Source organism: Trachymyrmex septentrionalis, unplaced genomic scaffold, assembly GCF_001594115.1.
Source record: "Trachymyrmex septentrionalis isolate Tsep2-gDNA-1 unplaced genomic scaffold, Tsep1.0 scaffold129, whole genome shotgun sequence".
In the NCBI taxonomy this organism is placed as follows: Eukaryota; Metazoa; Arthropoda; class Insecta; order Hymenoptera; family Formicidae; genus Trachymyrmex; species Trachymyrmex septentrionalis.
Genome location: NW_017304428.1, coordinates 2,078,573 through 2,095,122, shown reverse-complemented (window position 1 = coordinate 2,095,122; position 16,550 = coordinate 2,078,573). Strand labels below are relative to the sequence as shown.

Genomic DNA, 16,550 nt, shown 5'->3' with positions numbered 1-16,550 from the left:
TTATATTTTAATTATTATAATATAAATTTATTATTAGTTTAATTTATTAAAAGATTTTTACATAAGATCTAAACATTAAATCGTATTTTTTATACATCATTAAATACAACAATATAAAAAATATTCAGTCACTTAAATTAATAGTACTGTTAACTTCTAATTATTAAAATTGTCTATTCATGTTGTTTTTCAGGACGTAATGAGCGAGTACGAACGAATCAAGCGTTCGTGCTTGAAACGAGGTGAGCTCTGGGAGGATCCAGAATTTCCAGCAACCCAAGCATCAGTTTTTTATCACCAGACACCGCCATTCCAATTTCAATGGAAAAGGCCAAAGGCAAGGCATCTTCTATATTTTTCTTTTTATTAACATAGTTTTTATTGCTCTTAACCGTACCCTTTAATTATTTACATACGTATACAATTATATTATTATTTATTGCATATAGTTTAATTTTATTAACATCTCACTATCTACTTTATAAAAATTAAAATTTAGATATTAATTAACTTTGATATTTGTATGCATTTAAAATTTCTTTCCATCAATTAAAAATATATAAAAAATGACATATAATATCTTCTTGCAATCAGGACATGAACATTAAAACATTTAATCTTCTGTTAGTTGATGCAACGAAATTGTTCTTTCGGGAGCAACTTGGAGTTAAATTAGTTTCTTTGGTTCGCTCCAGTTCCTAAAGAACGGAAAGACGTGCAACGTGGAACTTAGGAACCGTAACGAAAACAGTTCGCAACCTTGACACGTAGCTTTGTCGCCTACGTGCTTATAATCGTGGAACAGCATGTCTTTTAGTTAGAGCAAAACTAACGGAATCATTGAGACAAGCTCTTGATTTTTTTACAATTATCTTACTAACATTACTGCATGTTTTTTGTAAAAATAATTATATTTTGTTTTTATAAATATATTTAAGATATCTGAAATATACATATAACTGTTCTCTTGATTAGCCTTTTTCTAATTATCTGTACACTAAAAAAATTGGTTGCTGCAACAATTTAGATAATAAAATATAGCATAACACTTTTATATGGCTGTAGCAATCAATTTTTGGTTGTAGCAGCAAATTTTTAGTTGCGTTAGTCTATTGAAATTATATATTGACATTGCGGATAGACTAATGCAACTAAAAATTTGCTACTACAACAAAAATTAGTTGTAACCATATAAAAATGCTATGCTATATTTTATTATCTAAATTGTTGCAGCAATTAATTTTTTTAGTGTACAAATTAAATTGTAAATAATTAGAAAAAGACTAATCAAGAGAACAGTTATATATTTCAGATATCTTAAATATATTTATAAAAACAAAATATAATTATTTTTACAAAAAACGTGCAGTAATGTTAGTAAGATAATTGTAAAAATATCAAGAGCTTGTCTCAATGATTCCGTTAGTTTTCAGTGTACCTTTCAGTGTATCTTTATACAAGTTTGTTAATAATAAATTTATAAAAATCAATAAAAATATTTAAATCCTTTGGCTTAATCTGCATTAGTTGTTAGAATAAATTCAGAGTTTGGAATTTATTTTGAACTTCTCGAATTTTATTTTTCTTAAGTACAACGAGGTCTTTCGAAATTCAATCATAATTCTAGAATATTAAAACAAGGATCAGTTGGTGGGATCAATGATCCTCGGTGTTAGTTACGCAATTTGCATGATGAGACGGGAAATGAGCGGGCGGCAGGTGAAGTCATCGACGCGTAGCCAGGGTCTTCTCTACTTATCGAACAAGACATTGCGTAGCTATGCATCGTCGCGTCGGATATAATGATCACAATAAAAGTCACTGACAGCCACACATTCTCACGACAAGGTCAACAATTGCGTGGAGAATGCGTGCGTGGTGTGCGTCTCACTTTTAACACAGTTACTGAAAGATCGTCCTCGCGAATTGTAATTCTCGTCACGATCATGCCACCGGAAATACGAACCGAAAGAGGATGGTATTACACCAGCACGCGGAATGCAACAGTTGGAGAACAGTTATTTAATATGGCCCGATTATTGCTATACAGTGCTTTGCATCGTTAATATCTTCTAGCTAGCACTTCTCCATTTGGCACAAGGTAACATAATCGTGCCGTATACGTGATCATTTTAATGGATAATTTAATGGATAATTTTTTTTTTCTTTGGGCTATATAATTGTGATATATATTTTAGCAATGCTAATAGAAATGTAAATGCTTTATAAAAACTTTTTACAAGATGTATAAAAATTACATTGGTAAATTATTGCGTGGATGACCCTGCAATGTCTTATTAATGACGCTACAAGTTTATAAACGAAAAAAATTGATAAAATTATGATATTAATATCGATATTTAAGAGCCGCTTTGCAGATGAGATTTCTTTTTCCTTCGGTTTTAATTTAATGGACTTAGTTTACACTGTATTTACACTGTACGAGTATGTCTTACATATATGCTTGACATAGTATGCTAAATTTTAATGCTTATCGTTACTATATTTTTAAGTACTTTTATTTATTGTTAGTAACAATATTTTTTAGTAGGTAAAATTATAGTGTTATAATTCAATACTTTTTAATTTTATAACTTCATGAATATTTTATGATTACTTTTAAAATATAATTATCCGAATTATTATTAAATAAATGAAGTTGCCTTATATAAACACAATTCTTTTTAATGAAATACAATTTTTTTTAACGAAAACTAACGCATGAATGATAAAACATAATTGCGATACTGGAATAATAAACAGTGATATTCAGAGTAAGCTAATAATAATTAATTATAATTAAAATGTAATGATTGAATTGTAACCAAAATAACCTCGTGTAGTTTGAAGGAATTTTACCGGAAATGTTCATCTTGAATTAATAGCACAACTCGTGAATCATGAATATGAATCAATAGAAAAATATGCAACGAGAATCACTATTCTTCGTAACTCATTTAATACGTATAGAACCTATTTCACATTGCGTTGCTCTATTATACCGAGAAAATGAAAATGTGCAATGGAATTTTCATGCAATGACAAGTAATGTGTTGCGTCCCAATAAGTACCTTGTACATGTAACATATATAATGCAATATAATGCATAATGTAATAGTATAATGTTATGTAATTATGACATTAGATTACACCGACCGCTCTAATTTATATTTTTTAATTGTAATAATATTTTATATAAGTGCACACGTGCTTACATATGCATTCTTAACTTTTGTTATTATGATTATTATTTTAACATTTTACTTTTGCTGATGTCATATACCTCTAATTTCTTTTTTATATTATTTAAATAATTTATATTTATTAATCACTTAAAATTTTAATAATTATTAACATCAATTAGGTAGAAAGAGAATAAAGATAATTTCTTTTCCTACAGGAATTGTGCAATCGTCCTATCTTCGTCAGCGATGCACCGGCTCAGTTCGATGTTATTCCTGGCAAGATGGGTAAGTGTTGGATATTATTTATAAGAGATAATTGAACTCTATAAATGAACTAGTACGGAGAATTTGAAAGAAGAGTAGGATACAGAGGAATAGATTTAAAATCATTACCGGAGTAAAACGTGCATAAATAAACGTAAGAAAGGCACATCCGCATATGATAAAACTCGTCGTTCCGCTCTTGTCTTTCCTCCTTATCCTGGCACTACGGAATTTCCTCGATAGACGTAATGATATGTTGTGTAATTGTGTTCTTACACGTGTTTGAAAACCTTGACTCCTATCTAATTTCTTTTCTTCTTATGCGACGAAAGGTTATACGAGTTCACTGTAAGTTTGTAATCGAGTATTAAACCTTCGCAGCTGCCATATTACTTACAATTTGAGAGAATTACCTTATAATTGTTTATATAAGGAACTGTTTTATGATATGTTAATTGATCAAGAAAAAAGTTATTCAAGAAATTGATAGTTTTTAAAAATGTATTGTTTATTAAATGCCGGAGATATTTTGTTTTTTAACTATGTACGCAATAATTTGAAAGTTGTTTTTTTCTGTACACATAATACATGTTGCAATATATGTTGCAAAAAAAAACTTAAACACTCTACTTAGTTATTCTTAGATGTTATAAGTGTAGTTTTTGTAACTAGAAAAGCAAGAGCTGAATTTCAATTGCAATGACAAAAACATTGGCAATCCTATTGCGCATTAGATGTACAAGTATGAGTGTAATTCTTGTAGGTAATATCAATTAAACAATTTAAAAAAAAATAAGAAAGAGAAGTATAATGATATTATTTATTCTTAAACGAGAGAATATTGCATTATGCAGTATGTGTGTGTGACTTAAAGTAGATACTATTCGCAATTAAATGATCTAGTTATTAAGGAGATGTTATTAGCTGGAGTTTATGCCAAGAACGACAAAAATTTTTTCTTAAGATTTCAATTTTGAAATTTTTTGTCGTTCTTAGCATAAATTTCACTTCACAGATACGTATTAATGCGTATACTTTAATCCTGGAAAAGAATTTTCGTGTTTGTAAAAAAGGAAAAAAGTAATTGTTATAAACAAAAATTACGATTTAGTCAATAATATAGACGCTTTTAGGATCCTTTTAACATTAAAAACTTACGTTCATAATTATTTTCTAATTCTTAGACACGGATGTAATATTTGATATATATACATATGAATATATATATATATATATATTTATAACATGATATATATTAAATAAATTAGAAAGTTATGAATCTGTGCCGAGTACTTGAATGTGCAACTCACCCGAGAACTTATTCCGTTAATTACTAAATCATAAAGATGGTAACACTTGTTAAATGTTACGTATCATATCAAACATTACATTTATTTTCTATACATATATGAACGCACGAAAATATATCACCAATAAAATTTAAATAATTGTGTTAAATAAACTTGTTTGTCGGTTAAACAGATAAAACATTGCACTTGAAATTCTCGATTTTTGTCGAGAATAGGAAATCAATTCACTCAAAGGAAACTGAACCAGTTTTCAGCTTGCTACTAGTCAGATTGACAGATAGTAATCATAATCACTTTTTTATTGTACGTCAAGACTATCATAATTAAATTTCACATTCTTGAGAAGAAAACTTTATTTTTTATTTTCTTTTTAAATAATGAAGATGTAAGTTAGATCAAATGTTATTAAGTGCAATAATTATAATTATGATTTACGCTTTCTATTTTAAATTATATTTAATCACAAATATAAAAATATGTATAAAATATAATTTATTATGCATCTTATTCATTTTATTTATTTAGTTATATAGATATTATATGTTATTATTTTTATTGAAAACTTCAGTATTTTACCAGCTTAATTTTAAATTTTATTGTACAGTGAGATGCACAATTCCTGTTGCTTATTATAATACGCTGCAACAATAATCTTGCTTTTGTCGGATTTCGCTCTGCCTGCGAATGCTCATGACTACAACCTATTCAGAAAATTAAAACGGAATACGACTTTACCACGGACGCGAGCTAATGCACCATGGAACGTTCTGCGACGTAATCTGTTCCGCGGCTTAGATATAATTCACGAGTGTTGCACTGAGCCGCCGGAAGTCGAGCGCCCTCGAGTAAGCCATGCGGGCGCATTCCTGAAGATATAACTGCGTTCACTGCAAAGCGCGTGTCCCGTTAACATGTACGCAACAGCACGCACAGTCAAGTAAGATGACGATATAATAATTTGTACCGACCTACATATAGCAGTAAAGCAAAATTTGGCGATTAACCTTTGCGGTCCAATGTGTCGAAACATCTATCTTTCGATTGATTATAATAAATCTTAATCGAAGTAGACAGGTATTCTAGCATATCTCGAATTAAACGTAACATATGGAAAATAAAAGATTATAAGAAGTTATATATATCAAAATAAAATTATTTTACTTAATATTGAGAAAAAATCTATTATGCCATATCTACTATAAATTAAATGATAAGAAACTGAATTAAATAGTTAAAATTAAAATGACAATGAAAATAAGAGAAGCCGATATAACATATATAACTGATATAATAGATTATCTTAGATTATTGTTTAAAACTTTAAATTAAATTATTATTATTCACATACAGCAAGCAAAACCCATTTACGCTTCTCTAATAATATAGGACTCCAATGCGAATTACGTGTCTGTGGATTATTATTTCGTAAGTACAGATTGCAAAACTTTCGTATCAAGCAAATGTTGTCACGACTTGACTGCTGCAGACGCCATGTTACACTAAAAAATGATAAAAAATATATTAATTTCGAAATTTTTAGTTATTCTCGGCATAAACTTCACCTCACGTATTAATGCATAGATTTTAATCCTGGAAAAGGATTTTCGAATCTGTGAAAGAGAAAAAAATATTTGTTATACAAAAATTAATATGATTTAGTCGGTAATACAGACGATTTTAGGATCCCCTTAATGCTTCTCTAGAACTAATCCAAATGTAACACAGGGGTCATTATCGAAAGTGGACAATGTAAATCCGTGAATAATTTGTTCTCATTTTCCTTCCTTTCCTTCCGTCAAATGACAAAAACCTGGTAAAACCGAATGCTCGATCAGCGATTAGACCTTCGAAAACGAAAGTAAAGTGAGTGAATGTAGTAAGATAAAGTGCAGTGTCGTTCTTGGATCCTAAATAGACAATTTTCTCACGATATTAAGACACGTTCGACGAACATTACTAAATAGTTCCATTTTTCATTATCTTTAATGATCTTTAAAAAAAATTAATTTCTATTATTTACGCAATTTGCCAATGTTTTAAAGAATGTTGAACATTACGATAGATTAAAATTCTATTCTTTGATTTATTTCGCAGTCCATTTAGACTTTAGATACAATTTAAAACACAATAATTTTAAAGTTCAACTATAAAAATAGATATAACAGAAATAATTATATTACATCGACAATTTTTTTAACTTTATCAATCTTTTTTAAATCCCGTATTTAATTTACACATTTTTACGTAAATTATTTTTAGTCAAGATGTTTCTTATAATTGAAATTATTGAACAGAGACAAAATAATAAAATATCAGCTACAAAAAGTCTACTGAAGTCATATTAATGATATTAAGGATAATTTTCTACTAAGAATAGTTTAAAATAAAATGTTTTAAAAATTTTTTAGTGCTTTATGAAAAATTTTTTTCTTGCTTTATGAAACATTTAAATTTTACAATAGGACATTTTGTAAAATATTATTTTTTTATTGACAGGTGATAAATGGCTGGTGTCATGTCTGGGAGTGCTGCACCTTAGCAAGGGTCTATTCTACAGGGTGGTACCAGCCGATCAAGGTTTTGGCAGCGGTGGAGAACCATCAGGCTCACCGACCGCAGAATACGCCGGGGTGTTTAGGTTTCGATTGTGGTGGTGTGGTGCGTGGGTGGAGGTTCTGGTCGACGACAGATTACCAGCGGTTCACGGAAGACTAGCTTTCGTGCAAAGTCGTCATAGCGATCAGTTCTGGCCGGCGCTGCTGGAGAAAGCGTACGCCAAGTAAGTTTTCTTCGGTAATTTTTTTTATGTTAAATCTTCACGGCCAAATGAATCTGCTGGTAGATAAACCAGAAAAATCTTATCTACAATAAATATAGTATTTTGTTGACCTAGATAATACAAGTAATTGAGAAAGTTATTTATTGATGAGTTAAGTGATTATGTGGCTTCGACTTCAATCTTCTTGATGAAATTATTCTATTATTATTAGAATTCTTTAAATAAACTGTAGCGACAAAATATAAATAATGAATTACAATATATATGCGGAATAAGTGATATTTTTAAATGATAAAAAATGATGACAAAGAGGATATAAATTTTATTAATACATGAGGAACTTTTTATCTATCTAATTTAACAAGCACTTTCACAATCGTAATCTTTGAGCTTGAGCATAAGACCATAGAAGTAGAAAGACGAAACATTACGTTTCTTATTACGGAGGTAGTTTTCGAGCCAGTTTGAGACAAACGGCGAACTGCCGTGGGCGGCGTAGGCGTTCACCAAGTGGCTGTTCAAGGTGAACTCGCGCGAAGATCAACCTCGGTGCGTTCGATCGATGAACCTCGATCGCCATCGCTGTGGATGTAGTGTGCGTGATTGCGAATGCCTCGACCGGGCTCTAAGATTTATTCTAAATTTGATCAAACACATTAGATGGGACCATATAAGGAAATGAACTGATAACAAGTAATCCTTTCTCAAACTAACAAGATACCTTTATATCAAAATTCTGTAATTTTTGTAAAATTATTATTATTAATCATGTAGGATTAAATAAATTGCAAAATAATCTTTAAAAAAAATATAGTTCGGAACAAAATCAAATGAGTGGAGATTGAAACTTGTCATTGCATGAGAGTTCGCATAATTTTGTCTGAAATGATTTTTCATAACTACAGAGAAAAGGGATTTTGCATGTATCAAATATATAATTAACGTACAATGTAATTAATGTATATTATAGGATGAATGTATTGTGATTTGGCTTGTCGTGTATTTTGACAAGCGAAGCGAAGAGAGACGATGATATTGAACCGTTTATGGGGCGACGGATAGAAACTTTATCCCACAACATCATCTCGCGATCCGTTGGGATCCATGGCGCGAGTAATCGAGGCGCGCGATCTCTCGCCACGAGATAGAAGATGAGTTTACGTGGACGGATGAACGACGATGACCGGTTCTGTCGGAGGTCCTTGCTCCTTTTCTTAATCTTCCTCTGATGACCGTACGTACCATCCTCTCTACCATTTCCTTTCCCTCGTTATCCTCATCTTGCACATCTCTCTTTCTTTCTCTTTCTTTCTCTTTCTTTCTCTTTCTTTCTCTCTTTTTCTTCTCGATTTCTTGCCCCATCGTGAGTGTAAACCCTCGCCTGGGCGTTGCTCTCAAAATTGCTTGCAAGGTGATGGTATCAAAAAGAAAAACGATCTCGTCCCTCATCAGACAAAAGGGATCCGAGAAAGTAACCGACGATCGAGAAACAATTATTTAACGATCCTTGCGCGAAATTTCGTTTCGCGTGTATTTCTCCATTATATCTCTTTACTTATCTATTATCTTTAGACAATAGAGAAACAACTACTTTGAAATAAAGAGTAATAGTTTTCCCATCCCCACAGTGAGAATGAACTATCTCTCTCTTTCTCTCCTCAGAGTATTATATAATTTATCTTTCAAAAATAATTCTTATTATTTATGTACGTATATAATTATTCAAACATTATTTTCTTTTTTAATAAATTTTTAATTCAATGTTTCACTAAATTTGGAGTAATTTTGTAATAGTACAAAATATTAATTATAATATTTATTTAAAATTATAGGAAACAATATTAAATCAAAGTATATGGCATTTTGTATAGAGAATAGGAAATCTATATTTAAAAAGAAATGTCTCAAATTTTACATTTAATAGATTTAAATTACTACTAGAAGCTTATACATATCGCTGCTAAATATTAACAAGTTCTTAAAGAAGTTGTTAAGAAGTTCTAAATGAGGCTCGATCAGTAATAGCAAGGTTTTCACACTGTTTAACTATATCTATTTAAATAATGATGAGTTTCATGAATATGTACATTCGTTACACTCGAGGTGATTTACGTATATGGATGTTTAAAATAAAAAAAGACTTAGTTCTTCTTGTGTTAAGGATGCATCATTTGCCTAAATAATATTAATTTGCATAAATCTCGGTGTCTAAGAAAACACCATGCTGGCAAATAGTGATATGTTTTCAGCTAACAACCGTGAACATACTTTGCTATAATTTCATCATCAAACGCACCACTTTTACGTCACAATACTGCATACACGTGCGTAATGAGAGAGCGTGGCTGCGCCTTGGCTCTTGTGGTGAAAGCAGAACAGGATGATGACGGGTTTCAAGCGGGAAAAATTGCGTTAACTTTTCAAGAGGTGTGCGCGTAGCAATATATGTTGCAATTGTATAAACATTTTTATTTGAAATTATTTTTATGCGCACAAAAAAATACAATGTATTATTTTATATCAAATTTACATGGAATTTAAAATTTAAATATTATGATTATATTTACATTTATGATTAATAACAGTCTTTTTCCAATTTTACAAAATGAAAATAAGAATTTCATAAATTTTGACGACACATTATTACGAGTAGAATGTTTACAATGTATGAGTCAAGTCTAATTTTTGAATTACATATAATATAAATTAAACGATTGATATAGGCGTATTTCACTTTTATATGTACGCATTATATTGCGTCAGTTATGAAACATCACATCGAGGTCGTGGATCGTTAATAATTGATCGCATGTTGCAGATTCTCAGCAACTTCCGCTCGTCAACGTTGAAATATGCAGTGCTGTTAATTGATGCCGCAGCTTCGATTTAAAAAGCAATTTGAAACTGCTAACATGACTTTACTCGCGAAAAAGTAATTTTTTACTGCAAATGTCGATCGTAATTACGATTACAATAATGATTGCGCGATGATGAAAATATTATAAGTGATCCTGCACAAGTGGTGTAATACTTGCATGTTGCAAGTTATGCACGCGTAATAAGTTTAGCGCGATAATGTTTATGATTCCGTATCAGGAAATACCATATCACGCGTATGCCTGGTAGTTTTCACGGTAAAAAAATTCTACAACGTAATTTCAGTTATTACAGTATAAAATAATCGCGCGAAGCATCGTGCAAATGATTAGTTGAATAATTTAGTCATAATGTAGTCCCTATTTTGTGTCTCATAATGATATGTGTTGAACCATTAGAGAAGATTGTATTAATTGCCAAACTCCCCCCCCCCTCCCCCTATCAATAGCATATACCTACATTTTGATATGTATATTTGCAAACTGTGTTGGTTTTTGCGAAATTATTCATGCAAACGTTGCAAGATCGCTATGTATCAGTCATATCAAGTCATTATGATGCAAGCACAGCAAATTGTAAGTGCAAAACGAATATGGATTAATATCATAGTATCAATGGCTTTTATTCAATTTTTAGACATATCATCGACACACTTTCGTATCAGTGCCATATATTCTTCGATGGAATCGTGGCGACGGAATGTCGACGATGAATTAATCCTGCAATAGTGTCACGTTGTATACGTGAACCGGTAAATATCTGAACGACTGCACACATTCATGCCGATATCGGTCGGAGAATCGCAAAGAATGAATGAGAGAGAAAGAAAGAGAGAAACAGACTCGTTCGTCGACCTTTCCTCTTTCACCGCGACCCTGTAAATCTGGCCGATCCGGAACGATTGGCCAGCTTTATTAAACCAGTAGCGGCATCGAGAATCGGTTAGAAAGCCCATGCGCTCTTTCGCGTGCCAATATGTGCAAGAATATATGCGCAACACGCTTCTCCGTCGATTTCCATTAGAAAACATTGTTAGGCTTCCTTCGAATCTCGCTCAGCCGAACAGTTAGCCCCTATCGTTGTTCGTATATTTCATTCGTTTCATAGAAAGTCGTATTGGAAAATATCACAAATTGCGCGATATTGCCCGTGGAATGGAAAGTAATTACGTACGGTATACAAAATTAAAATTTCGAAATAAAAAAGTATTTATTTCTATAAATTATACATAAAATAAAATTGTGTAATTTCATTGTAGCTTCACACAATTAAGCCGAGTGCTATACCTACTTATTCAGCGACTGTAAGTAAGAATCGAGGTTCGATTTAATACAGAAAATTTATACATTCCTTGCGTAAAAATGAACAGTTATTAAATTCCATTGAGAATGAAACTTCTTACGCAAATTCTGAGTTTATCTTTCTTATATAGAATTACTTTCTCGTAAAGGTATATTACTGTGAAATGTTTTTATGTAAGAAGTAATTTATTTCAGTACTAATGTGCTTTCAAACGCGATACATGTAACAGCGTGATCTCCATGACAGTTCTCAGCACGTGTTTTCTCCATTTTAACTTCGCAACGAAGACACTCGACTCGAAAAGAAATCAGGCAGCTCCGAGATATTTCGTCTGTCCGATCGTACGTTGAACGTGCGTGATTCGCGTGCACGCACACGCTTGATGCGAGAGTGTGCTTGGCGAGGGTACACAGGGCCCCGATACTTTCACTCGGCAAGTAGTCGGTATCGCTGCTTGCCAGCAATGGATCGGAGGTCAGTGCACTGGTGACCACAGTCCACGCTCATATCCGCCAGCGCAAAAACGGCCGCGAAAGCATGCCGATAATCCCTCGAAGGTGGATGCTCGCTGGTGCGGACAGCTACAAGTCGATCTTGCCCCGTTCGGCTCTTCGGTATCATTAAGATCTCGCTGTTCGCATGTTCATAAGATCATGCGAGTCATCATGCACGCTAGATTCGCTAAGCGGTCGAATTACTTCTCGATCGCCGCTTTCTATACGCGCGAGAAAGATACGCCAATCGTTTACGTAAGAAAAAAATGTAGCGAGAGATCTGACAGACCAAATCGCGTGATCAGTGCGCGTGTATGAAAAGTTGTCGATTGAGAAACGAAACGCAAGTAAAAAGTCCTGTCGATGTCGCAAAGCGTGTAAGAATATTTATTAACGATTCAACACAGGCCGGAAATAACAGTGTTTATATGATCGGTCGGTGAATATATATTTTGCTATTATTTTTAATAACTAAAGCCTTGAATTTCTAATTCCTGTTTCCCATTTATGCATATATACATATTAATATTTTGCTGCCACATTTTTAACATTTTTAATATTTCGTTGTTTTGTGATATTATTTTTCACATTCAAATGGTAATACGATTATTATGAAACATTACTTTTAACCTGTTTTTTGTATTATTTACTAATACTTGATGATAAACGATTGATGATAAAAAACGATTTTCTAAATTTTTATAGCATCACTTTGATTAGAAGAATATAACTTTTATATAAAATTATCGATTTATGAAAATGATCATATAATGCGTTAAAAAGAAATGAGTAAAAGTAAAAAATATAAATATTAAATTGTTGAACAAATAGAATAAATTGAGCCTAGGAGATTATCCTCTGGACTCTCCACTACGAACGAAAGGAGAGTAATTTTGTGATTATACATCACATTTAGTCATGCAATGATCTCAAGGATGCTACTGCGAGTAGGATGTAATAACGAGTACGTAGTAATAGCGGAAAGCGATTGACAATGATGACATAGATGATTGGTAATAGAGCGAGGCAACGTGACAATGACGTTGCATATACGCGTGCGACTGCATCGCTCCGTTAGACAAACGCGAAACGGAAGTGCATCAACAGGCAAGCGTGCTGTTAACCGTTGAGTCACAAAGTGACAAAGATAGAATTACATACAGCCACAGCGGTTGCACCTTCGGTCGAAAGTGCGGTGACCTCGTTACTTGAACTCTTATGTGCTGCTCCATGTTATTGACATCTATCAAAATTGAAGTTTATTATTAATTTATTTTATTATTTGTTGAATATATTTCATAAAACTTTATTTATTCATAATATTTATAAATAAAAATTCATAATATTTATAGGAAGATTATATAATAATTATCTTTATTATGCTCCATCTTCCAATTTATTTCTTTCAATCATTCCTATGAAAGATCAACGATTTTGTTCTCTGTAACTTTAATTAATCGCAATAATCGTTTTCTCTAAATTTTCAGTACATGGTGTTAATCAGTTAATTAATCACGTGAATAACAAACTTCTCATATTGCTCTTGTGGTCTTACGAGAAAAGGCGAAGAGGGAGGGAAACTGAAAGAAACGCAAATTGACTGCAACAACGATCTATTTGTACGTTCGGAATTTTTCTCCCTGAATATTACGTATATTTTCCTTGAGAAAATACCCAGGTAACACTCGCAATCGTGCGTGTGAATGGTTACGGTTTCTAGATTGACTCGATCACGCGCAAACCGCATGCGCGATAACAAAGGAAAGGCGTTTGAAACAAAGCGAACTGTGCGAGCTCCGTTATCTCCGGAATGTTAATTCTCGCAGGAACGGCACATGCAAGGAAGATAATATCGTTTACACATACACGTATATATCCCTTGATCTTACTCTCAAGTTCCGACAAGTTCGTCGAGCATCTTCGTGACCTTCTTCTTCTATGTACTTCTCTCTACCATCATCCTTTCCTTTTACTCATGCGTCGCATAGTTCAGGAATGGTTCCGCATTAAATACCAATTACATTTTCCGTTGGATTCAATATTGAAAACGTTATCAGAAATTGTTGCAATATCAGCGATCATGGAACATTAATGAAATTATGTTCCTTCTTTGGTTGGGTTCCATGTAAGAAGATTAGCCTGAGTACTTACGCTTTGGTTTTATTATATCTACATACCGATATTTATTTTTAGAGATAAAGTCTACAAGCTTTCTCGGCTATTTACTAAAAGAAATATGCTCCTTTTCATATGTAAATATTGGACTAGATTTATAATTACCCATATATAATCATGAAATCTATATAGCTGATAAAATATAAATATAGGGAATTATTGCTAAAAAAAATGTTAAATGAGAATTTTTTAAATATTAATTTGATACTAAATAATATTTGAATTATGTATGTATTACAATTCTCAAACCCAGATGCTATTAATCATGAGATATTGTCACATGAGACATCAGATTAATCAAATTAGATTTATTTGAATGAAAGTGCTTATAATAGTGACATGAAAATATTGAGAATTTCATTATACGTAAGAGGAAACAACATTCAATTAACAATCCTATAATATTTCTGATCGTGTCTGCGATTGCGATGTTAGACATTGATTCTTCGCAAATTGATTCGATGAAAGTAATTCTTGTGTTGTTTGTAATGGCGTATAGTGTAATGTAGTGTCAGCGCTAAGAGGTCGTAAGGAGAAAAAATACGACTCTCATCCGCTTTCCCTCATCCAAGTAGTTAGCGATTAAGAAAGTCCATACCATGTTTTCTCTGTGTCTATCAAGGTATCAGTATAATAGTATAAGAAATCACTGATCGATCTTTGCTGTCACGATAAACTCATGGCTAATGAGTGATGGCAATTTTCTTATGATTAATGCACGTAATTTATTACTTCAAGATCGAGAATTATTTTTTCTACATATTTATTTGTATATTCAATCATTTATTACTCCCACATCTCTAACAAAATGGTGGTCTAACAAAATTAGCATAAGTGAAAAGATGGAGAATATTAAGCATGGATTAACCCTAGCGAAATTTTAATATCTGATTATTGTCATTAAATATCTTGTTATGTTATTTATTATAGCATTTTTACGTATATAAAGCTTATTCAGATATATTTATGTACTAAATTATTTACTCAAAAGAATTTATTCAAAGTGTTTGATGCTTTTTGGAATAAATAACATTATTCATATTTTTACTGATTATTAGAAAGATAATATTGTGACTGCTCTAACAAGTAAGAGAAATTTAATATCATGTCTAATAAATATAAAATAATTTAAATGCCGTTTTGTTTTCAGACTTCACGGTTCTTACGAGGCACTTAAATATGGTACATTATTGGATGGCTTGTCTGATCTCACGGGTGGCATTACCGAAAGCATCGCAATTCGTCAGGATCCTACAGCTTGTGGACGAGCGTTGTCAAAACTTTTAGACATGACATCTCTTATTACTTGTACAGTAAATAATAATCAACAACAGCAGGTACAGTATATTTAAAAGAGATAACATTTGATTCTTTCAAACACTTTGTTCACATGCGTATTTTCTACCTTAGATACGTGCCAGCACAGAAAAACTCGCTAATGGAATACAAATGGGAATCAATTACAGATTGTATGCAATTGAAAGGGTTAGTATATCAATCGCTAGTATTTTTATATAATTTATAAGAACACAGTGAGAGTAATAAAAGATATTTGAAAGAACGATATTGATTTCCGTGTTGCAGGTGGAAACTTTTGGAGGGGAAGCAGTGCAATTAGTAAAATTAAGGAATCCTCTTGGGCCTGGCGGGGAATATGTCGGTGCCTGGGCGAGAGGTGGGCTTGAATGGGAGGAAGTACCAGCAATGGAAAGGGAACGGTTAGCAGTGAGAAATATGGCCGAAGGAGAATTTTGGTAGGTTCACAAAACAGTAAAGTATAATTTATGATGCAACACAAATAAAAATAACGTCAGAAAATATATTAAATTAGTCAAGATGAAAAAAAATTGTGTAATTTATTACTTAATATAAATTAGGACAATTTGGAATCAAATGTAGTTGAGTAGTCCCCGCAGTTAATCGTAAGGTAACTTTCTAAACTTCGGTGAAGTTACGAAAGTGTGTGTTTTAACTACGTATTGTTACGAGCAGGATATCATACTCAGATTTCGTTAAGACGTTTACTCACCTGGAAGTTGTGCATCTGGATGCTGAAACTTCGAGAGATGAACCGTCGTTACACAGTAAACATACTTGGCAAATGAAGTTATATCAAGGCAGCTGGAGGAGAGGCGTTACTGCAGGCGGATGTCGAAATAATCAA

The 16,550-nt window shown here is 32.2% G+C and overlaps 1 protein-coding gene across 2 annotated transcripts in view; it reads left to right on the top strand.

Moving 5' to 3' along the window:
• Positions 1-16,550, top strand: part of LOC108756596 (calpain-C) — a 32,930-nt gene that overhangs the window by 13,784 nt on the left and 2,596 nt on the right. For both annotated transcript variants that reach the window (XM_018500510.1, XM_018500509.1), the window contains exons 2-8: positions 194-337; positions 3,401-3,470; positions 7,256-7,538; positions 15,537-15,723; positions 15,797-15,871; positions 15,971-16,140; positions 16,379-16,549. In XM_018500510.1, coding sequence (XP_018356012.1) covers positions 194-337; positions 3,401-3,470; positions 7,256-7,538; positions 15,537-15,723; positions 15,797-15,871; positions 15,971-16,140; positions 16,379-16,549 — 1,100 coding nt within the window. The remainder of the gene's footprint in view (positions 1-193; positions 338-3,400; positions 3,471-7,255; positions 7,539-15,536; positions 15,724-15,796; positions 15,872-15,970; positions 16,141-16,378; position 16,550) is intronic.